The sequence below is a fragment of the Eptesicus fuscus genome, chromosome 12 (genome assembly GCF_027574615.1).
Source record: "Eptesicus fuscus isolate TK198812 chromosome 12, DD_ASM_mEF_20220401, whole genome shotgun sequence".
In the NCBI taxonomy this organism is placed as follows: Eukaryota; Metazoa; Chordata; class Mammalia; order Chiroptera; family Vespertilionidae; genus Eptesicus; species Eptesicus fuscus.
Window position 1 is genome coordinate 29,819,417 of NC_072484.1, and position 25,542 is coordinate 29,844,958.

Here is a 25,542-nt window from a genome sequence, read left to right on the forward strand (position 1 = left end):
CTAATCTACAGAAAACTGATAAGACGCAAATGATTTTCGTTGGGAGAAGTAAATATTTCTGTTTGGGAGGGAAATGAACCATAAAGGTTACAATTTTATTTATTGCCCTATGGACATTAACTAGCTTCATATCTAACTTGGCAATCTCATTCCAGTATTTTTCACATATCCCACTTCTTCTCCAGGTCTCCCTCCCTCCCTCTCCCCCTTTCCATAACTCTATACTCTCCTGGAAGGAGGACAGCCTGGCAGGGTCTAGGTAAGTGAGGACAGAGCCATCCTGCTCCGGAGCCAGGGACACCCCACAGGAAGGGATGTGAATTGTGTTGAGTGGTTGTGAAGCTCTGATGACCCCTCAAGCCTGTGTGATTCCAGGGATGGGGAAGAATGAGGAGATGGGAGAAGAGGGGGTGTTTCTGAAAAGCCCCGCTATACCCATGGGGCGGGAAGTCTGGGGAAGCTGCCTTTACCTGGCTGGGCAGAGTCAAGCCCACAGCCCTGGTTGAACTGAGTACCCCTAGGGAGGGTGAGCATTTTACTGTGCCCCTGGGGCAGACAGAACCTGTGCCCAGTGCTTTCCCCATTGTGGCCAGGAGGCTCTTTGGGGGCGTGATCCCACAGAAAGGATGGTCAGAGAAAGGTCAAGTCCCAGGAGCTTCCATTGGAATTACTAGAAGAAAACACCATAATTACAAGCATCAGTTACAAATAAATGATAAAACTGCAAAAATAAATTTAAAAAATCATCCAGCCAGGCCGGTGTGTCTCAGTGGTTGCGCGTCAACCTATGAACCAGGAAGTCACGGTTCGATTCCTGGTCAGGGCACATGCCCAGGTTTCGGGCTCGATCCCCAGTAGGGGACATGCAGGAGGCAGCTGACCAATGATGTTTCTATCTCTCCCTTCCTCTCTGAAATAATAAAAAGAAAAAAGGCCATCCAGGTCTAATTTACAAGTATAGTACTTAGCAAGAGCCTAGAAACCCTGCTGAGTTCTCACTTGCATTATCTTGTTTAATCCTCTCATAGTCCTGAGGTCTGCAATCACTCCTACTTTTACAGATGAGAAAACAGAGGATAAGTTACAAAGTCACAGTGAATGCCAAAGTTGGGGTATCAGTTTGGGACTCCATGCACTACTGACATTTATAAGAATCATGGAAAAATCCCTCTAAGTGGGGTTCTCAGAGTCCAACCTAGCCCCAGCCAGGAGGCTTCTGTGCAGCGAGCCATCCTTCAAAAGAGGCAGGCCATGCAGGGACCAGGTTAGCCCTTGAATGGGGATTTCCTCAAGGTTACACATTCACCAGGCTTGCAAAGGAGACTCAGGTGTCCTGACTCCTAGTTTTGAGCCTTCTCAGTCAGAGAAGATTTTTGCAACTAAAGAACAGTTGCCCAATATGAGCCGAACGTTGATGGGCGTTGCAGTTCAGTGAAGGGTACACATGGTTTCATTATTCTATTCTGTGTATATGTCCAACATCCTCCATAACGGAAAGTTTAATAAAATGCCAGATGAAGAGCTGTGGACGGTGGTCATCCAACTAATAAAGCAATTGAGAGTGGTAGTTATTCATCATGACTCTGGATGCAGTCCACTCACACACCTACCTTACCACTTCCTGAACTTAGTTTAGCCTTCTTAATCATGTCTATAAATGCTTTTTACTCATCCCTGTAAAAACAACTCAAGATGAAATTAAAATGAGCCTTCCTTGTCAATGAAATATTCCATATCAAAGCAGATGCTGGATTGACTCAAGTGCAAACATCTGACTTCTACATAACTTCTCAGGTGTGACACCATTGCCTAAAGAAACCTCCCTTAGCACAGTACTTCACTCAAAAGAGGCAAGAGGTAAGGGAAATGTGGAGGTGACCGATGCGAGCCCACTGTTAAACTCTGGGTTCTTGGGGCTGGAGTGCAGAGTGGACGGAGCTGCTCTTGGGAAGGCAGTGTCCAGATATCATATGACGACTCGGTGCTGCCTGGATTCCCTCACCCCAGCTTCTGTGACTGTTGGCTGTTGAGGAACCCACTCCCTGTGAATTATCCTCAGCCAGAAGCAAGGTCCCCACCAGCAGCCCACAGCCAAACAGACGGACATTACAAGGATGATAAACTCTTAGTGCTAGTCACACTCCCAAACTCCCCAAAGGGTCAGGCTGACATGGACTCCAGCTGAGACCGTCTTCTTGCTGAATCCCTCTTCCTGCCGGGCCCTGCTTCCCTCACTTCTTGTCTCTTCAGAGCGCTCTCCCAATACATCACTTACTTTTTTGAATTTTTAAAAAATTGTTTGTCAAGCCTCACTAGAGGATATTTTTTCCATTGATATTTAGATAGAGTGGAAGCGAGGGAGAGGGGGAGAGAGAGAAGAAATGTCGATGTGAGAAAGACCAGGGCCGGGTATAGAACCTGCAACCCAGGTCCCTGCCCTTGCCTGGGAATCAAACCTGTGACCCTTTGGTGCAGGTGCTGGCGCTCTAACCACTGAACACACTGGCCAGGGCTCCAATACATCACGTTCTCAGGAATCCCCATCTCCAGCCCTGTTTCCAGGAATGTCATCCTAAGAAACCAGGTTGCAAAGCTTTTTACCAGTGTTTGCTTGTTGTTGTTGTTTTTTTCCCCCCTCCTCATATCCCTGTGAGATACTTAGAGCTGAAATTATGTTCCCACTTCCAAAGAGAAAGCTGCTAGTAACTGGGCCCAAGGGTCCTTGCAAGTACAGGACTGTCAGGAGCAAGGAAATGAATGTCTGGATTACAAGTGCTATCCAATAGAACCTCTCCCAAAAGGATAGCCACTGGCCACGTGTGGCTATTGGATAAACTAAAATTTCAATTTTATTTTAATTAATTTAAACGTAAATAGTCACATGGAGCTCCTGGCTACCACATCAGACAGTGCAACTCTAGAAGAAAACAACCTAAGAAGGAGGAAGCAATGTGAATGGATACATGGGTTGGGACAGGGTTTCCAAAGCATGTGTCCTGCGAAGGCCTTGGGGGGGAAATGCAGATTGGGAGCAAAGGGTGAAATAAAACTCGTTATTTATTCCAAGACCAAGGATGGCACTGCATCCAGGGATGGGGAAAAGCAGAGTGGGGGGGCTGGGAGCAGGGGTGGGGAATCCTCCACTAATTTTCACCTCAAAGGGTTTGCCTTTGAGCTCACGAGCCTCAGGAAAAACAGAACATCTGGGGCAGGGTCTGTGCTCCCCACTGTTTTTCTTGTCTGCTGCCCCTGCCCCCAGCTCAAGGACAGAAGAGGATGGCAGATGGCGGGGCCATTCATTCCCGCATTCATTCAACACACCCATTCATAAAGGTGTATTAAACACCTTCTAGGTGTCAGGTAGTGTAATCTGGAGATGAACACGATCTTAAGAAAAGTACAACACTTCAGGAAAGAGAGAAACTTAAAGTACAGCTGGTAGGATAGAGTGGTGGGCATGACAGGATAACCTGCCAAGTGTAATCTGTAGCAGCCACTCTGCCTGGGGAAGTGGCAGGGGTCCTTGAGGTCACATGTGACCTTGGGCATTTGGGGTCTTGGAGGACCAGAGACATTTTCCCTGGAAGAGGAGTAGGAGGAAGGCGCCCCACATGCAAAGGGAATAACAGCCCTGCCAAGGGGCAGGTGGGATGCATGGCACTTTCCCTGTGGTGCCTGATGAGACTGAGGAGGGCAGCTGTGGACCAGGGCCTGGGGGGCAGGGGGTATTGGCACCAAGTCATGTGGTATTTGGACCCTGGGGGTGACAGGAAGTCAGCTGAGGATGCCTTATTGGCTGTGTCATTTGGAAAAGTCATTTTGCATCCAGGGAGAAGCAGGCACCAAAGGGCCTAGGCTAGAGAAGGGATGGTGGATGAGGAGGTTGGTATGAGGGGTAGTTCAGGCTCAGGTGGGAGTGACCCTTCCTGGTCTTGGCCTGGGGCAGCAGCCAAGGCCCAGTGTCCCTAGGGCCACAGCCACCTGCCAGGCCTGGACCTGGCCTCCCCACGGTGATCCTCATTGGGGCAGAGGTGGCTGCAGTGCAGATGGGCTGGGGGGACTATAAATAGTCAGGGTGCATACATTAGCATGCCAATGCACCCGAACCCCATCCTCTATGCTAATGGCCCACCATGCGCCTGAACACCTTCTGTTCCCCTGCATGCATTTGCATGCACAATTAGCATAATCTTGTATAATTAATGAACAGCGTCAATTTTAGCTCCTAAGTAATTTGATTAACATGTTGATAGGGCACTTACTAGGCTCTCCAAACCTCAGGGCCGGGCATGGGGCCTGAGGAGAGGGGAAGAGGAGGGGGAGAGACTGCTCAGCGGCCCCCAGCTGCCCATGAGAGTGGTGGTGACTCCACTTTCTCTTAATGGGGCCTGGGGGGAGGGAGGAGAGGCTGCTAATGGGAGGCCTCTGGGCACCCCATGTGGAGTGGCAGGGACCTGAGCATGAAGCACACTGTGTCCATGTGGACACAGAGGTACACATGCCCCTGGCATGTACCCCAGCCCAGGGAGTCTTCTGTGAATGCAGGATGGAGAAAACATAGGATGACTGGTGGGCTGGGGATGGATGGGCAGAGGGAAGCCACAGAGGAAGAGGTGTACTTGTGGGTAACTGGGGACATAAGGTCCTGAGACTGAAGGAAACAACTTGTATATTCCTCTGGCCTTGGGTGGGTGAGCCAGGCTCCAGAGCCACGGATCTTGGCACCTTTTCTTTATGAATCATGAGCGAGGCAGAGGTGCGGGGCTGGCACCTTCTATAATGGCCCAAGTGACAGAGAGAGGACATATAGAAGACTGAGTGTTGCTCCCTTCCTTTTCCGAAACAGAGCCATTCCCAGCCCAGACATCCCAGGGCTTGAGACAGAGGCCCAACTCCTCTCTCCTGCTCATCTCTGCGAGTCAGAGTCAGGAAGGTCATCCCTGCCTCTAACTGACTCTCTTGTTGCTGTCTGGGCTCAGGTGCACTACCTCCTAAGGTGGTCAATCAAGGTGAGGGCAGGTGGGGTAAGAAATGATACTGTGGCAGGCCCTGTACAGAACATTGTGTCAACACCTCTCACTTAACTTTACAACATTCCTACCAGCTGAGGTTAAGAGTCAGCCCCATTTTATTTTTTATTGATTTATTTTTTATTGATTTCAGACAGGAAGGGAGAGGGAGAGAGAGATAGAAACATCAATGATGAGAGAGAATCATTGATTGGCTGCCTCCTGCACCGGGGATCGAGCCCGCAACCCAGGCAGGTGCCCTTGACCGGAATCCAACCCAGGACCCTTCAGTCCGCAGGCCGACACTCTATCCACTCAGCCAAACCAGCTAGGGCACGTCAGCCCCATTTTACAAATGAGGAAACTGGAGCTGAGAAAGGTGAGAACCTTGCTCTGAGTCATATGGCCACACATTCCAGGTTGACTTCAGTCCCCCAACCCTGAGTAGCCCTTAGCTTTATGGTGAGAATTTATCACTCAAATTGCAGACAGTTCATTTATTAGCTATCTCCCACTCCACCTTTTATGGTCCCCAGGCCTCGTCATGCCCATACTCACACTCTCCACCAACATCCTCTGGAGGCATCGTCCACAGCACCCTGCAGCCTCAGCCCGGGGGCCACTCTGATCTCAAGCTTAGCTTCAGCTGCCCAGATACCTTACCTTAAATCTCCGGATTAGGGATGGCTTGCTTTGTGATTGGCATCCTAGCCCACATGAACCCCAGGGCACACGGAGGAACCTCTCATGAGCCTTCTCTACTTCCTCCCTCAAATGCTCCCAGCTCTGAAAGGGGGTCAGGGGAAGAAGTGCAGTTCATTCTCTGGCAAGAGGGAAAATTTCAGTCCTGCTTCAGCACTGAACCAGCAGGAAGGTTCTGGAACCTCAAGGGGGAATTGACAGAATGGACCCTAGACAGAAGGCTGTACCTGCAGCATTCGTGTGGGAGAAAAGAGACCCTACTGGAAAAGGTGGTAGGAAACAGATGCTATCGTGGGCTTGTTTTGTGGCTGCAGAGGACAACGGGAAATGTTCCACGGACTACTGGGTTAGGAAGAGGGGCATATTCTTTCACAGCTTCTACAACTCCTCCTCATCGAAGTGAACTTGTCAGCTTGTACTAGTACCTGATCTAGGGATTGAGGTCTAAGTTTGCCACCAATAGGATAGATGAAAGCTTACATCGGCCAGGTGGCTCAGACATGACCTGTTCAATAGTTATTGAGCAACACCCACTGCGCATTAGGTACAACTACATGCCGAGTGTTCATAGTCCACAGCTCCTGTCCACCCCCAGGAGCCAGAGGAGGAGAGCTGTGGGCCTCTCATGGGATGAAATCTTCCTCACCTACTCCTGCACCAGGGTCATTCTGGCCAATCAAACAACTATTTAATCTTAGAGCTGTGATGTCGAATAAGATAGCCATTTTAATGTGGCTATATAAATGGGTGTGTGTGTGTGACATCTATAATACTTCCAATAATAAAGATAAATTTTAAAAATGTTTTTTCATTGGTCAAAATTAAATAAGGTTGAATCTTCAGTTCCTCAGTCACAATAGTTACATTTCAAGTGCCAAATAGGTATATGTAGCTATTGGCTACCATATTGGTCAGTGCAGAACCATCATCACAGAAAGTTCAACTGGATAGTGTTGTCTTAGAGCCTTACGTTGTTTTCTATTTCCTCTTACCATTATGTAAAGGCTTACATAATTATGTGTTTTTAATTTACTGATTTGAGAGAGATAGAGCTAGAGATAGAGAGAGGGAGGAAGGGGATGAAGAGAGAGAGAAACATTGATTTGTTGTTCCACTTATTTATGGATTCATTGGTTGCCTCTTATATGTGTCCTGACTGGGGAATCTAACCCACAAACTTGGTGTATTGGGATGATGCTCTAACTGAGCTACCCAGCCAGGTCTTACACAATTATGTTTTATAGCAACAGCTCTGTAATCTTAGTAAGAACAGAGAGCTATGCAGTGTTTTAACTTGTCCTATCCCATTTCCTTCTCCCCAGCTCTGTGGTAGCTTTGAAAACCAGCAGCCTTGAAACCTTGGTAGTTACAACAACCAACAGTCTAGTAGCCACTGGAAAGGACGAATTGGGTTTGGAACTTCTTAACAGTCTGTATTTCCAGACAATTGTTACTATTTGACCTACCTGGCAGCTCCCTAGCAGCCCCATTCTCAGTACTTGTTATTTGACCTGATTCAGAGCTTTCTTAGTGGGAAAAACCCTATCCTCAGGGTGTTTGTTGAAAACAACCTGTGGCAACTGCTTCAACATTGCTGTTGCTTGAGGCACTGGTACTAGTTGGGGCAAACAGGAGTCTGGAAAAAGTGAGAATGAAATGTTCATAGGAGGCTCTGAAAAGTTCTTATATATTCCTGGAAATTTAAAAGGTCATATGTATTTTCGGGGAAGAGCAGGTGTCCAGAAAAGATCTCAGAAAGTCCTCCCTAGTCTCCCATCTCTAGCTGACCCTGAAACCTTGCACAAGCAAGAAGTGAAGGTAAAGGCAGAGCTGCCCTAATACACACACACACAACCTTTTGGCAAAAGGTTGAAGACTTATTGGTCCAAGGCAATTAAGGAAGTGCCTGTCCAATTATAAGCAGACCACTAAGATAAATGAACAGAAGAAACTTTAGTGGTCATGCAAAGGAATACAGACTTTATAGAATTGGTCCAGTAAAGTCACTAAACAAACAGCAACAGCAACAAACATTAGAAGAGGGGATTTGATTTGCAGAAGTACCACATTATATTAAACTATTCATTTTCAACAAATAATTATGAAACATGCAAAGTAACAAGAAACTATGACTCATAGATGAGAAATAAAGTAGTTAGTAGGAACTGTCCTTGAGGAAGCCCACATTTTAGACTTACTAAACAAGTACTTTAAACAGCTATTATAAATACTTTAAGAACTAAAGGAAACCATGTCTAAAGAATAAAAGAAAGTATGATAATAATATCTCACCAAATAGAGAACATCAATGAAGAGTCACAAATTATAAAAAAGAACCAAATTTAGCCCAGTCGGCATGACTAGTGGTTGAGCATCGACCTATGAACCAGAAGATTGCGGTTCGATTCCTGGTCAGGGCACATGCCTGGGTTTTGGGCTCAATCCCCAGTGTGGGATGTGCAGGAGGCAGCTGATCCATGATTCTCTCTCATCACTGATGTTTCTATCTCTCTCTCCCTCTCCCTTCCTCTCTGAATCAATAAAAAATGTATTTAAAAAAACAAATTTAAATTCTGGAGTTGAAAAGGACAACTTAAAAATAATTTTTCTAGAGGAACTCAACATATCTGAGTTAACAGAAGAAATCAGTGAACTTGAAGCTAAGTCAATTGAGAGTACCCAGCTCTGGAGCAGAAAGTAAAAAGAATGACCAAAAATGAATAGAGCCTAAGATGTTAAGAATACCAACATGCACATAGTCGGAGCAGAAAAGAAGGAAAGGAAATGGGCAGAAAGAAATTTTGAAGAAATAACGGCCCAAAACTTCCCAAATGTGATGAAAAACCTTATTCTGCACATCTAAGAAGCTTAATGAACTCCAAGTAATGTGAACTAAGAGATGCACACATAGAAACATACTCAAACTGTTAAAAGACAAAGACAAAGAAAGAATTTGGAAAGCAACAAGAGAGAGAAGCAGCTCATCACAGACAAGGGATCCTCAATAAGATGAACAGCTGACTTCTCATTAAAAATCATAAAGGTCAGAAGACAGTAAAATGACATATTCAAAGTGCTGAAAGAAAACAATTGTCAAACAAAAATTATAGTAAAACTACCCTTTAAACATGAATATAAATTAAAATTAAATAAACATGAAGGACGATTTAAGATAATAAACAAAAACTGAGGGAATTAACGACTAACAGATCTTTCTTATAAGAAACTAGAGGCCCAGTGCATGAAAATTCATGCACTGGAGGGGGGGGGTCCCTCAGCCCGGCCTGCCCCCTCTCACAATCTGGGAGCCCTCAGGGGCAGGAGGCGACCCGGCAATCAGGGGAAGGTGATGCCCCATCACACCTCTGCTGCAGCCATTGCCAGCACTGCAAGCCTCAGCTGGCCCTCGATACCTGCGCCTCGGGCGGCCCTCGGCAGCTGGGCAGCCGCCATCCAAGGCTTGCCTGCACCTCGGGCCAGCCCTGGGCAGCTGACATCTGAGGCTTGCCTGTGCCTCGGGCCAGCCCTGGGCAGCTGACATCTGAGGCTTGCCTGCACCTTGGGCCAGCCCTGGGCAGCCAACATCCGAGGCTTGCCTGTGCCTCGGGCCAGCTCTGGGTGGCTAGGGGGCTGAGGAGACTGGGGGACTCCGGAGGCAGGCGGGTGGCAAGGCCGCGCGCCTGCCACCCCAGCGGGGCTGAGGGGACTGGGCACCACCATCTTGTGGCTGTGGGTACCACCATCTTTGAGGGCAGGGCAGTCAATTAGCATATTCCCTCCTTTTTGGCTGTGGGCACCACCATCTTTAAGGGCAGGACAGCAATTAGCATATTCCCTCCTTATTGGCTGTAGGCGCCGCCATCTTTGCGATGGCGTGACGGTCAATTAGCATATTCCCTATTTATTAGATAGGATACTAAAAGGAATCCTTCAATCTGAAATGAAAGGACACAAGACAGTAATTTAATCCACATGAAGAAATAAAGAGTACTTGTAAAAGTAACCATACAGGTAAACATAAAAGACATTACATATGTATTTTTGTTTGTAATTATTTTGTTTTCCTACCTAAGACAACTGCATGTGTGTGTGTGTGGGGGGGGGGGCAGGGAGTGAGTATATGGCAACTCTCTGTACATTCTGCTCACTTTTGTTATAAACCCAAAACAGCTCTAAAAAATAAAATATATCAAAGAAAACTGCACAAAGCAGTATTTATAAAACTGTGTTGAGGGGCTTTTGATGTGTAAACATACACTGTGATTGACAAGGATATAAAAAAGGAGAGGAGCCCTGGCCCGTTTGGCTCAGTGGATAGAGCGTCTGCTTGTGCAATGAAGGATCCCGGGTTTGATTCCCAATCAAGGGCACATACTTCTGTTGCAGGTTTGATTCCGGCCCTGGTCAGGACATCTTCAGGAGGCAACCAATCGATGTGTCTCTCTCACATTGATGTTTCTCTCTCTGTGTCTCTCCCACTCCCTTCCACGCTCTCTAAAAATCAATGGAAAAATAACCTCAAGTGAGAATTAATAAAAAAGTAGAGGAAAGGGAATGAATCTATATTGCAGCACTATTTCTGTATATTATTATAGCTAATTTTATTATCTAAATTAGATTGTTTTAAATTAAAACATTAATTTATATTCCCAGGGAAACTACTAAGAAAATTACTCAAAATTAGATAAAAGCAACAGCAACAAAAGGTATACTGGTAACTATCCATTTAACACAAAAAAGACAGTAATGGAGTAATAGACAAAAAACAACAAAAATAAGACAGAAAACACAGCAAAATCGCAGACATAAATCCTACTTTATCAGTAATTATATTAAATGCAAATGGATTAAACACTCTAATTAAAAGGCAAAGAATGGCCAAGTGGATTAAAAAACATTATCTTTGGAGTGGTAAAACACAATACAATATACAGATGATGTAATAGAATTGCACAACTGAAACCTATATAATTTTATTAACCAACTAGGAGCCCAGCGCGCAATTCGAAATCATGAGGTGCCGCCCACTCTCAAGTCCCCGGTCCGGCCCTGCCTCATCTCGGGCCCTTGAAGCAGCCCCAGCACAGGTGCGTGGAGGCCCCTGCCGCCCCACCCCCGACACTGAGTGTGCAACCTCCTGTCTGGTCAACCCGTTACAGTGTCCCAGTTAATTAGCATATTTCTCTATTATATATATGTCACCCCAGTAAATTCAATAAAAAAAGAAAAAAATGAACGTAGAAAATGCAAATTTAAAGTTTTACAATTTGTTGAGTTGCATAGGTTGCTGAAGAGGTTAGGGCCCACACATCTTATTTATACACTAGAGGCCTGGTGCATGAAAATTCATGCACTGGAGGGGGGTCCCTCAGCCCGGCCTGCCCCCTCTCACAGTCTGGGAGCCCTCAGGGGCGGGAGGTGACCCAGCAATCAGGAGAAGGTGATGCCCCCATCACACCTCTGCTGCTGCCACTGCCGGCAGCGCAAGCCTTGGCCGGCCCTAGTTACCTGAGCCTCGGGTGGCCCTGGGCGGCTGGGCAGCTGGGCAGCCACCATCCGAGGCTTGTCTGCGCCTTGGGTCGGCCCTGGGTGGCTGGGCAGCCGCCATCTGAGGCTTGTCTGCACCTCGGGCTGGCCCTGGGCAGCTGGGGGGCTGAGGGGACTGGGGGACTCCGGAGGCAGGCGCGGAGCGGCCGGACCTGCCTGGGGGCGGGCCTGGCCGTGCCGCATGCCTGCCGCCCCAGTGGGGCTGAGGGGACTGGGCGCCACCATCTTGCAGCTGTGGGTGCTGCCATCTTTGAGGGCATGGAAGTCAATTAGCATATTCCCTCCTTATTGGCTGTGGGCACTGCCATCTTTGTGAGGGCATGATGGTCAATTAGCATATTCCCTCTTAATTAGATAGGATAAGATTTCCCTTAGACTTAGAACTTCTCCACTATTACTTTGTTATCACCCCAGGAATACCTTGTATTCGACATGCATGGTAATTTATAATGTTGCATTATAATTATTTTTCTATATGTCCATCTCCCTTAATAGACTGTGGGCTTACTGAAGTCAGAGTTTGTGTCTTATTGTTTTATATTCCTCATAGCTTAGCAAATGCATTTAGTGGGAACTCAATAAATTTCGATCATGAATAAAAAGTATGTGGTGCTATTTAAAATAAATATAAAACCTGTTTTCTGCACCAATCAAAAAGGATATATGCACCTCTATGTTCATAGCAGCACAATTTACAATAGTTAAGATTTGGAAACAGCCTAGGTGCCCGTCAGCAGATGACTGGATCAGAAAACTATGGTACATCTACACAATGGAATACTATGCTGCCATAAAAAAGAAGGAATTCTTACCATTTGCAGCAACCTGGATGGAACTGGAGAGCATTATGCTAAGTGAAATAAGCCAGTCAATGAAAGAAAAATACCACGTGATCTCACTCATTTGTGGATAATAAAGAACATTATAAACTGATGAACAAAAAGATAGATACAGAGGCAGTAAAGCATCAAACAGACTGTCAAATTACAGCAGGAAGGTTAGGGAGAGGTGGGGGAGATAAGAGATCAACTGAAGGACTTGTATGCATGCATATAAGCATAACCAATGGACACAAAATACTGGGGGGTGAGGGCATGAATGGGAGTGGGGTGGGGGGGCAATGGTAAGATATGTACACATATAATACCTTAATTAAAAACATGGGGGGGAAAAACCCCACCTGTTTTCTGGATTATGCCCTCTCAGCAAGAATACTGGTGTTCTTAAAGAAATAGTGGGCTTGTGATGCCCGGACAATGTTTGCTTTTAAATACCATTATTCTGGATGTGTATTTTTAGACAGTTTTCCATGCAAAAACAGAGAGAAATTTGGACTCATCAATAATAGTTACTTACTTTCAAGACATTAAATGCTGAAGACTAATTTACATAATTATAACGAATAAATCTTTGTAAATATAAACATTAAAATTGAAATGAAATAGTAATTGTTTGTATTTCATCTAGTATTTTAAATATATTGAATATCCCACAATTGTGAATGAGAAGCATTTTGGAGAGTGCCATTGTCAACATCATGTTACTTCAATTACTTCATGTTGTTTGAATGCATATATTTGTTGCAACACATTATTATTAAATGAACTATTTTTGTAAACAACCCCCCTAAAATCAAAATAAAAAACATAATCTAACTGTATGCTGTCTATGTGAGACATAATTTAGATTAAAAGATAGGAATAGGTTGATAATAAAAGGGTTGGAAAAGATATATCAATCAAACTCTAACCAATTGAGAGCTGGACCAGTTTTATTAATATCACACAAAATGGCCCTAGCCGGTTTGGCTCAGTGGATAGAGCGTCGGCCTGCAGACTGAAGGATCCCAGGTTCGATTCCAGTCAAGAGCACATGCCTGGGTTGCAGGCTCGATCCCCAGTAGGGGTGTGCAAGAGTCGGGAATTGAACCTGCAACCTAGGAAAAATGTGGAGTTGTAGTTTCAGTTTTGCAAGAAGAAAAATTTTTGGAGATCTGTTGTATAACAATGTGAATATATTTAACACTACTGAATTGTATATTTAAAAATGGTAAAGATGGTAAATTTTATGTTATGTCTTTCTTTCTTTTTTTAATTGATTTCAGAGAGGGAGGAAGAGGGAGATAGAAACATAAATGATGAGAGAGAATCATTGATTGGCTGCCTCCTGCACACCACACAATGGGGATCGAGCCTGCAACCCAGGCATGTGCCCTGATTAGGAATCAAACTGACCTCCTGGTTCATTGATCGATGCTCAACCACTGAGCCACGCCAGCCGGGCTGTTATATCTTTCTTTACCACAGTTTTAAAATGACACAGGGAAGTAATTTTGAGGTGACCTAGACAATCTAATCATTAAGTTAATATGAAAAAAAATAATCAAGGAGAGTTGAAAAATTATAAAATATAAGAGTAATGGTGAAGGAGTGCTAGATCTACCAGTTACTAAAACATGTTATAAATCTTCAGAAAGCAGCATCATGTTTCCACATAAATAAATAGATGAAATAGTGAAATAGGATGGAAAGTCCAGGAATATACACAATTACATTTAGAATATAGCATGGATGATATTTATAATTGGTGGGGAAAGATGAATTATTCAATCCACCTCTATTTTTTTTCTGGTAGCTGCCACTTGCCCCAAGAGAAATTACTGAGTAATCCATTCACTAAAAAACTCTAAAGACAAAGAGAAGCTCTTATATAGAGCCAGAGAAGAAAGAGTGTACTCACAAAAGAATGACAACTATGTCATACTTTTCAACAGCAACACGGAAGTATTTTCAAAGCTCTAAGTAAGAAAATAACTATCAATCTAGAATTGTGTTCCCAGGAAAACGATTTTTCAAGAAAGAATGATATCAAGACATTTCTAATAAAACAAAAGTGAGAATGGTTTACCATCAGCAGACCTTTACTAAAGGAGGGATTTCTAACAGATGTACTACACAAAATATTGTTTGAGATACAAGAAGGAAAAGATGAGCAAAAATTTGGTAAATACAAAAAAATCCTATATAATAAAAGCATAGTATGCAAATTGTCCCCTTGACCGGGAGTTGTCTGGGAGTTTGACCGGGGTGGGGGCAGAGGCAGGCGGCTGGGGGAAGGGAGGAAGGCCCCGGCCAGCAGCCAGCAGCCACTAGGGACCCTACCAGTGCATGAATTTCGTGCACTGGGCCTCTGGTGTTTATATATAATAATAATCCTATATAATAAAGAGCTAATATGCAAATGGTCGTCACACCCTCGTGCCCTCGCGCCCTCACTCCAGGGCTGGGGGACCTGAGGCCGGGCCGGGGGACCTGAGGTTGTGCCCCTCTCCCTGCAGGGCTTGGTGGGGGTGGGGTTGGCTGGGGACTTGACTCTGGGTCCCTCGGTGGGCCCCAGACTCTGACAGGAGGGAGATTTTCATATACATTTTACTAATTTTCTTTCATCTCTATTATAGAGAAAGGACAAATAGCAATATTAAAATATTTCCTCTAATTAATTCCCTTTTAATGTGCATGAATTTCATGCACTGGGTCACTAGTAATAATAATAATAATAATAATAATAATAATAATGTGTAGAATTTAAAAATAATCAAAATTCATGGGGTAATCGAATGTCCTAAGATCGATGGTGTACTGACAAATGTTTAACAACCATTTCCAGAGAGGGGAAAACCCTGATTTATAGTGTTTGTCGATTTCATGGTTATATGTTCCCCCCATGGCTGATTTCAAGCTATCAATGTGAAGTCTCTGAATATGGAGTTGAGCAGAGTTACTAATAATTAGCTCTTGTGAGTCAGTATGAGCCAGCTCCGGCACACCACTGTCAAAGATTTTAATATTAGTCAGGAAAGAAATTATGCCTTTATTAAGAATATATAGTAAATTTTAAGAGTAATGACTAAAAGAATAGAAATGGCCGAAACCGGTTTGGCTCAGTGGATAGAGCATCAGCCTGCGGACTCAAAGGTCCCGGGTTCGATTCCGGTCAAGGGCATGTACCTTGGTTGCGGGCGCATCCCCAGTAGGGGGTGTGCAGGAGGCAGCTGATCAATGTTTCTCTCTCATCGATGTTTCTGGCTCTCTATCCCTCTCTCTTTCTCTCTGTAAAAAATCAATAAAAATATATTAAAAAAAAAAAAGAATAGAAATGAAATGAATAAATTTCCAAACCAGTAAAGGGGAAAATAAAATAAGAAATACAGCCCTAGCTGGTTTGGCTCAGTGGATAGAGCGTTGGCCTGCGGACTAAAGGGTCCCAGGTTCAATTCCGATCAAGGGCACATGCCTGGGTTGCGGGCTTGACCCCCAGTAGGGGGCGTGCAGGAGGCAGCCGATCAATGGTTCTATCTCATCATTGATGTTTCTATCTCTCTCTTCCTCTCCTTCCTTTATGAAATCAATAAAAATATATTAAAAAAAGAAATACATACACCACATCAAACAAAGTAGTTAAACCATTTTAAATAGTAAGAAAGGAAAAAAAATAGAAGTGGAACAAATAAAAAGTACAAAGATCATAGGGAATATTATTCAGAAAAGATAATAGAAAAATAGTTAAAATAAATCATAATCTCAATAAAGTAAATGGACTAAACTTGCCAGGTGAAAAACAAACTAGATTTTTAAAAAATCCAGCAATATGCTGTTAAAGAGAAATATCTGGAACATAAGGACACATAATGGTTGAAAATCATAGGATGTAAAAAGGAATATGAGGCAAATATAACCAAAAGTGAGTTGATAGAGCTTATAAATAATATCTATAAAATAGACATTAAAGCAAAAATATTATTAGAAATAAAGGATCAATAAATGCTGATAAGCCCTGGCCAGTGTGGCTTAGTTGTTAAGAGTGTCAGCCTATGCACTCGAGGGTAGCTGGTTTGATTCCAGGTCAAGGGCACATAACAGTGTTGCAGGTCCAATCCCTGCCCCCTGTTAGGATTCCTGTGGGAGGTAACCAATCGATATGTCTCTGTCACATCGGTGTTTTTTTCTCTCTCCCTTCTCTCTCTCTCCCCCTCGTCCCTCCCTTTCACTCTCTCTAAAATCAATGTAAAAAATATCCTCACTCCTCAGATGAGGATTTTAAAAATGCTGATAAAAAGGATTAACTCAGAAGGAAGCTACAAGATTCTGGTCTAGGGCTCGTACCTTGGTTATAGGTTCCTCCTGGGCCGGACCCTGGTCGGGGCTCATGCAGGAAGCAGCCAATCAATGTGTTTCTTTCACATCGATATTTCTGTCTGTCTTTCCCTATCTCTTCCACTCTCTCTCTAAAAAATAAAAATAAAAAATCAATGGAAAAATATCCTCAGATGAGGAAAAAAACCCAATAATCTCTCTATATAAAAGCCTAATATGCAAATTGTCCCCTTGGAAGTTCAACCAGGAGACCGGGAGTTCGATCGCTTGCTATGACGTGTGCTGACCACCAGGGCACGGCGCGGAACGAAGAAAGGCCCCGATTGGCCCTGATCGCAGGCCAGGGCTAGTGATCCTACTCGTGCACAGATTTTATGCACCAGGCCTCTAATAATAAAATAAAATAGAAAACATATTTTAAAAAACACACAAAGGAAATGGTAACTACATAGGCAAATATATAAATTTTTTTCATATTATTTAACTCTCTTTAAAAATACTTGGCTGTTTAAATAACATGGGTATTTTTTTAAAAAAAACACTCAAAAGGGAAATGAGAGTATTTTTAACTGAATGAAAATGAAAACATGTCATAATTTGTGTATACCCCTACAGCAGTACTTAGGGAGAAATGTACAGCACTGAAAGCCTGTTTTAGACAACAAGAAAGGCCTCAGCTTCCACTCTAAGAAACCAGGAAAAGGAGAGGAAATTAAGCCCAAAGTAAGCAGAAGATAGGAACTAATAAATATAAACATAGAAAACAGAAAATCAATAGAGAAAACCAATGAAATAAAAAGCTGGTTCTTTTAGAAGATCAATAAAATGGATAAACCTGTAGCTATATTGCTCAGGAAAAAAAGAGAAGATACAATTTGCCAATACCAGAAATGAGAGTAGTGACATTGCTACAGATTTTAGATATATTAAATGGATAGGGAATATTATTAACAATTTTATGCCAACAAATTCAGCAACTTGTAAGAAATGGACAAATTCCTTGTAAGATACAAATTCACAAAGCCCAATTTAGAGGAGCTTAAGGAAGAAGTAATACCAACTCTACCCAAACTCTTCAAAAAAACTGAAGAGGAAGAAATACCTCCCAACTCATTCTATAAGGCCAGCATATTATATCTGATACCAAAACCAGACAAAGAAATTGCAAGAAAACTAGAGACAAATATCCATTATGAACATCAATGCAAAAATTCTAAATAAAGTGTTATTAAATCAAATCCAACAGTATATTAAAAGGTTAATATGCTATGACCAAGTGAAGTTTATATGGGAAATATAGGGTTTTAACATTGGAAAACCAATTGATGTCATTCATAATAAACTAAAAAAGAGGTCATCGCATGCCAAAACCGGTTTGGCTCAGTGGAAAGAGCGTCGGCCTGCGGACTGAAAGGTCCCAGGTTCGATTCCGGTCAGGTTGCGGGCACATCCCCAATAGGGGGTGTGCAGGAGGCAGCTGATCGATGTTTCTCATCATTGATGTTTCTAACTCTCTATCCCTCTCCCTTCCTCTCTGTAAAAGTCAATAAAATAAAATATATTAAAAAAAAAAAAGAGGTCATCTCAAAAGATGCAGAAAAAGCACTTGACAAATCTAACATGCATTCCTGATAAAAACTCACAGTAACCAAACAGAGTAGGGAATTTCCTCAACCTGATAAAAGGCATCTATGAAAAACATATAGCGACATACATGCAAACATATACATACATGCATGCATACCCACATACATACATAATGGTGACACATTGAGTACTTCCGCCTAAGATCAGGAACAAGACAGATGTTCATTCTCAGTGCTATTATTCAACATTTTACTGGAAGGCCTGGCTAGTACAATCCAGCAAGAAAAATGAATAAAAGACATCGCATTCCAGTGCCAGGTTTATATCCTAAACAAACTCTTGTACCTACTCAAATAAGGAGAAACAAACAAGACTGTGCATAGCAGCTTTGCTTATCGTAGCAAAAATGAAATACAACGAACTACAGCTAAATATAGCAACAGAAAAATTTAGAAATGTAATGCTGAATTTAAAAACATCTTAGAAGACTACTATATATAAAATTACATAATTTTTATAAAGTTAAACATAAGCACAACTAAACAACATGCTTAATATTATACAATTTGTGATCATTTACTTTTTTAAAAGAGCAAGGTCATGATAAACACAAACCTCAATTTATTTATTACCTTTAGGAAGGGGCAGGCAGTGGTATGAGACGGGGAAGGAAGATGGTGGTGGCATCAATGTTATTTTTAATGTTCTAAGTTTAAGTTTGTCCGTAGGTTCACAAATGTACATTGATTATCATGCTTCCTCATTTTTACTTTGTTATATGTTCTTTCTTCTGTATTATCTAGGTATAATAACTTACAATTTTTTTCAAATGGATCCAGTATTTAATGAAAACAATGAAATCATAAAAGTACTAGAAGAAATTACAGGATAGATGTTTTAAAAATGATCTTGGCATGATAAAGGTATTTCTAAATAGGATTAAAATCCAAAGTATTTAAAAGATAGAGGGACTGGGTAAGTTTCACCATCAAAAGTTAAAGGACAACAACCAACCAGAAAAAATTTGTGCAACTCATGACAAAGGGCTAATTTCCTTAACATATATTCCTACAAATCAGTAACAAAAGCCAATCTGTTATAGAAAAATAAACAAAGGGTATGCACTAACGGTTACAGAAAAGGAAATACAAATAGACTTTAAATACATGAAAGTGTGCTCAACCTCAGAGTGAGAGCAATGGAATTCACTGGGATATCACAGTTGACTTCTATGATGAAGAAAGGTGGGGAAAAATTATGTCAATCACTGCTTGTTGCAGTCATTTCTCAACCCTGAGATCACCTGCCTTTATTCCTTGAAGATTTTATTCCTGGATCACTATATATGCTCTTGAACATGGGTCCTGTCATAATTCTTGGTGATTTCAATATCAATATAGATATATAATTCTTCCAACACATTCTCTTCTCCACTCCTTGAGCATCTCTCCTGCAACAGCCTTGTCTCCAGCCTCCCTAGGTCACACAATGCCAATAAAGGCAATCCCCACAGAATCCTACCTACAGGCAGCCCACTCTCTAAGCTCCTGCTGGTGCCTCAACTCCAATCATTCTTTGGCTCCATCGGAACCCATGTTCCATGTATCCTGCCTTCTCTGCACTCTCCCACAGTCCTCTCCTTAACCAGCTTAAACGGCTTGTTCCATTTTTGTAAACACCCCTTGCGTACACGTTCCCTCTCTTGCCCTCTCGTGTTTCATCGTACCTGCATGTGTGCAGCTCTGCATGGCTGGAGAAAGTTCTCACTTTAAATTTATGACCACAAACCTCAGGCGGGTCCTTAGTGCTTCTTGGCAATCACACAACATTTCCATGGCCCATTCACTCCCCTGGACAACTATTTTATGCCCTAATGTCTCCCTTTCCATCCTCATCCTCAACTGTTGGCCTTGCTTCTTATTTTTCTGAGAAAACAAAGCAATCAGAAGAGAATGTCGGTAAGCTCCCGCGTTGTATACACCCGTTTACCCATATCTGAGCCTCGGTTTTCCATCTTCACTGCTGTTTCCATGGATAACTTTGTGCTTTCGGCGAAAACCAGTCCTGTGCACAGGGTCCCATGCCCTTTGCCAGCTAAAGGACATGGCTTTAGAGAGTCTCTCTTCTATCTCTTGCATCATCGTTTCCCCCTTTCCTACTGAGTTCTTCTCATCAGCATATGAACAAGCTATATATTTTTTTCTTGGCCTTACATTGTGCTCCAGCCAGCACCACGTTTCTTTGATCCCTTTACAGCAAAACTCAAAAGAATTCCTCTAGTCATTGTCTCTAATCTCTCTTCTCCCCTTCATTTTTTTTAAAGCGATTCTTTTATTTTTTATTTTTATTGCTTTCAGAGAGGAAGGGAGAGGGAGAGATAGAAACATCAATGATGAGATAGAACCATTGATCGGCTGCCTCCTGTATGCCCCCTACTGGGGATAGAGCCCACAACCCGGGCATGTGCCCTTGACCGAATCGAACTTGGGACCCTTCAGACTGCAGGCCAGACACACTATCCACTGAGCCATTCTTTCTTAAACCTACCCTGTCAGACTTCTGCTTCTCCAATCCACAGAAATCGCTGTTATTGATGTCACCAATGTTCCCCACATTGCTAAATCCAGTGGTCAATCCTTGGTCCTTTTTATCTTATCCTCAAGCAGCATGGGATGCAGTTGACCACCGTGTCCTTTTTGGAGTATTTCCTTATCTGGGGTACTGTACTCCCCTGATTTCCCTCTGACTACACTGGCCGCTCCTTCTCATTCGTTGCTACTTCTATATCTCCATGATCTACAAACACTAGATACCCCAGGATTAAATTTTTGAACCTGTTCTAGTTTCTGTCAACAGTCATTCCCTCCATGATTTCATTCATCCAAATTTCTATCTGCAGCCTGGATCTTTCCCTTGAGAACCATACTCATGTGTTGTTGTTATTTTGTTTTAATATATTTTCATTGATTTCAGAGAGGAAAAGAGAGAGAGAGAGAAAAACATCAATGATGAGAGAGAATCATTGATCGGCTGTCTCCTGCATGCCCCACACTGGGCCTGAAACCTGGGCATGTGCCCTGACCAGGAATCGAACTGTGAACTTGTTCATAGGTCGACGCTCAACCACTGAGCCAAGCCGGGCCGGGCCATACTCATATTTTTAGCTGCTTTTCAACATTCCCATCTGAAACAGAACACATCCAAAACCAAACTCCTGATTTTCATCCTCCTAAACCTGCTCCCCCTGAAATCTCCTCCTTCTCAGTAAACAAAAGTTCTTGCTAAGTTGTACACATCAGAAACCTTGGAGACATCTCTGACTCCTCTCTGTAACTTCGTCTCTCCTTCCATAACACACCTTGTGAAATACATCCCAAACTAACCACTTCTTACAACCTCTTCTTATAACATCCTTGGTCTTAGCCTCCATCACCTCCATCACCTCTCACCGGGAAAATGGAAGTGGCTTCCTAAAGCATCTCCCTGCTTCCTCCGTCACCTCCTACAGGTCATCTTCAACACAGGAGCTAGTGACCTTGCTGAAATAGAAATCAGGTCACATCATCCTTCTCAAAATTCCCCAGTGGCTTCCACATCAATCAGAATAGACGCCAAAGTCCTTACAAGGGCCTATATGCATGGCCCACATGCAGCCTACAAGGGCTTGCATGATCTTGCCTTCCTCCTGCCCCACCATTAACCCTGTGACATCACCTCCTCCAGTCACCTGGGCCATCTTGCTGTTCCTTAAACACACCAGGTACCCTCCTGCCAGGAACATTCCTCCCCGCCCCGCCCCCCGCACCCAGATTCATACGTGGCTCATTCCTTACTTCCTTTAGGTCTTGGCTCAAATGCCATCTTTTCAGTGCAGCCTTCCTTCCATCATCTAAAACTGCAGCACTCCCTTCCTGGGCACGCTCTGACCTCTCCCGATGGCTCTCTTTTTCTCCGTAGCTGGTATCGCCACCTAACATGCGAACCGTTTTATCCACTCAGCTCATGTCTGTCTCACCTATTAAATCGTAAGCCCACGAACACGAAGCTTTTTGTCTATTTTCATCACTGCTTAATCCATAGCATATAGAAGACACCCTGGCACAGAGGAGACGTTAAAAAATTATTTGTTGCCCAGCTGGTGTGGTTCGGTGATTGAGCGTCAACCTATGAACTAGGAAGCCAGGGTTTGATTCCCGGTCAGGGCACATGCCTGCGTTGCAGGCTCGATCCCCAGTAGGGGGCGTGCAGGAGGGTAGCCGATCAATGATTCTCTCTCATCATTGATGTTTCTATCTCTCCCTCTCCCTTCCTCTCTGAAATCAATAAAAATATATTTCAAAAAATTATTTGTTGAATGAATAAACAATGTACATAATTGGCAAGAGTGTGGAAAACAGGCATTCTCAAAATTGTTGGTGTGAATGCCAATCGGTATAATCTCTACAGAGGATAAACAGGCAATAACTATCAAAATTATAAATGCACCTATCTTTGGACCCAGCAATTCTACTTCTCGTAATATCTTTCATAAAATTCATACATGTGCAAAATGACACAAAGTAATTCACTGCAGCATATTTTATCTCTGAAAAAGAATGAAAACAGCCAAAATGTAGAGCTATAGAGACCATTTAAAGAAATTTCAGTTTATCCATACGATGGAATATTTTACAGTAGCACAAAAAGAATAAAGAAACTTTTCGTGTCCTGATATAAGCTTCTAGATAGATATACTACCATGTGCCCACTTTTTAGAAAGGTGCTGAAAGTACATTTAATATGCCGCTTTTTATAAAAATAAAGGGAAAGGTGCAAAATAACGTATTTCTGTGTTTTCTTGTGTATGCACAGTCTATTTCAGGAAGGACACACGAGACACTGCTAACAGTGATTGCTTATTTGTAGGGCGATGGATGGATCACAGGCAGAGGTAGGAGACTTTGCTGTAAATCCTTTTCAATTTAAAAATCTGTACTTTGTGAATGTTTTATCTATTACAAGAACAAGGCAGGGTTTATGTTCCAGTATGGAATGACTTTTTAAAAAAAATACATTTTTATTGAGTTCAGACAGGAATGGAGAGGAAGAGAGAGAAACATCAACGATGAGAGAGAATCATTGATGGGCTGTCTCCTGCCAGCCCCCTACTGGGGATCAAGCCTTCAACCCAGGCATGTGCCCTGACTGGGAGTCGAACCCAGGACCTTCAGTCCCCAGGCCGATGCTCTATCCACTGAGCCAAACTGGTTAGGGCTGGAATGGCTTTTAAGATATAAAAGGTAGGGCCAAAGTAGCTTTATAGTTGTTCATATGGAAAACAATATAATAATTAGTAAATAATGCAAGAATAAACTCTGCGTCTCACGTACTCACAACTGTAAACCTAATTTTGCCCCACCCTGTATATATATGTTACAGTTCTTTTTAAAAAGGTAAAATACAAAAGTGTGTGTAGCATGGTATACATAGCAGTGGGGCAGACTTACTTTTCATTATTTACTCTTTTGTAATACCTTTTGAATTTTTTACCTTATATATGTATTTCCTATTCAAAAAATTAACTTTTAAAAATCATGGTGGGAGAATAATAATTTTTAATTAAAAAATTTTTTTTAATTGATTTCAGAGAGGAAGGAAGAGGGAGAGAGAGAGAGAAACATTAATGATGAAAGAGAATCATGGATCGGCTGCCTCCTGCAAGTCCCCACTGGGGATCGAGCCCACAACCCCGGGCATGTGCACTTGACTGGAATCGAATCTGGGACCTTTCAGTTCGCAGGCCAACGCTCTATCCACTGAGCCAAACTGGCAAGGGTGAGAATAAATTTTTATATGCATCACCTTGGCAATCCTTGAAACCTGTCAAGTATTTCTCCAGTTTTCAAACGAAGGAAAGGGACATTCAGAGAAGTCAAGTCAGACAGTGCAGAGGTGGCACCTGGACTGGAACCCAGCTTTCCCTGCCCTGCCCACTCCGGTCCCTTCATTCTCCCAGCCTCTCTCTGCTGCAAGTTCACATCCTACTCCCCTCCCCCTTCCCTCCCCCTTCCCAGGCTCCCTCAGGGAGCACAGTTCCTAAGCCCAGCCCCAGAAAGTTTGCCACCAAAGGTTTCCTTCCGGGGCCAAGGCTGGCGGCTCCCTGGTGTCTGACAGTTTTTTTCTGCTGAGAGCCACCAACATGGGGGTGAAAGAGGGGGTGGGCAGCTCCATCCCTCCCTGGAGCCACCACCACTCTGTGACTGAGCCCAAGGCTACTCAGGCCTTGCAGCTCCCAGGCCTCCCCTAGCTGTACCTGTCAATAATGACGGGGTCTGAGGGTGTCTCATTCCGGTTGCCACAGCTCTTCCGGTCACAGCACCGGCTGATGGAAAGAAGGAAAGAAGGAAGGAAGGAAGGAAGGAGAAAGGGAGTTAAGGAGAGGGAGATTACAGTGTGTGTGTGTGTCTGTGTGTGTGTGTGTGTGTGTGTGTGTGTGTCTGTGTCTGGGTATGGAATCCTAGGGCCAGAGGGACTCACTCCCAGGGACCGGGGGAGAAAGGCAGTGAGGGTCCAGCCCAGGGGATAAGGTTGGCCGGGAAACCTTGTCCCTAAGGTATGCTGCTGCTGGAGGATCAGGAAAGGGCAGGCGGCTGGCCACCCACAGGGCCTCTCACTCTCTCTCTTTATTCACACAGAGACAGCTCAGATGGTAAGCATGCAGCTCAGGAATCCTCACAGGGTGAACGTGCCCATCTACCCAGCCCCCTGACAAACACCACGTAGTGCCCAGAGCCCCAGAAGCCTCCTGAGCCCCCTCCTTGTCACGTCACTACTCTTCCCAGAGGCAGCCATCATCCCAACCAGATTTTTTTAAATCTTTTTTTTTCTAATTTAAATTTTTTATCCAACCAGATATTTGAACATTGTATTCTCTTTTTCATGTGTGAGGAACTGGACGCTGTCTGACTGGCATCTCCTGGGGAGACCTTGCCTAGAAATGCCACGCCTTGTGGTGATGGGGAAGGGGTGCCAACAGCTGTGTGCCCCCCACTCCCCCTGCCCCCACCCAGGAAGTGCCCCAGGGTCAAGTAGAAGGCAGCAAAGTTTCCTCTCTCCTGCTCTGGAGGGAATCCAGGAGGCCCAGGCCCTGCCCCCACATCCCCAGAGAGCCCTCCCCCGAGCTTTATTAGTTAAGCTTCCCAGCAGTGGCTGAGGCTTCTCTTACAAAAACACTTGGAGAAGCCACATAAACAGGCCAGGTTAATGGGGCCTCAAGGACCCTCTCCTCAGCCAGCACTGTGCCCAGGGGCCTCCCTCTTTCCTCATCGCCTCCCCCCCCCCCCCCCCCAGGCTTTCCCAGGGAGCAGCAAGGAGGGCGGTGGTGGCAGTGGCAGTGGGCAGGGCCCGGTGGGGGTCCTTGACAAAATCTCGGCCAAGGGTCAAGGTGCAAGTGAGCCAGCCCTTCTCACCTGCACATGATCTCGTGGGTGAGCAGCACGCGGCACATCTCCGGGTTTTTGTCCTGCCCCTCATAGATGATGGCCTGGGGGAGGGGGGAAGGGCAC

At 43.9% G+C, this 25,542-nt stretch overlaps 1 protein-coding gene across 2 annotated transcripts in view; it reads right to left on the reverse strand.

Moving 5' to 3' along the window:
- Positions 1-25,542, reverse strand: part of EBF4 (EBF family member 4) — a 52,149-nt gene that overhangs the window by 12,771 nt on the left and 13,836 nt on the right. The window contains exons 6-7 of one of the 2 annotated variants that reach the window (XM_054723903.1): positions 25,447-25,520; positions 24,291-24,359 (exon numbers count right to left, since the gene is read on the reverse strand). In XM_054723903.1, coding sequence (XP_054579878.1) covers positions 24,291-24,359; positions 25,447-25,520 — 143 coding nt within the window. The remainder of the gene's footprint in view (positions 1-24,290; positions 24,360-25,446; positions 25,521-25,542) is intronic. The other variant, XM_054723904.1, reaches the window with a different exon arrangement.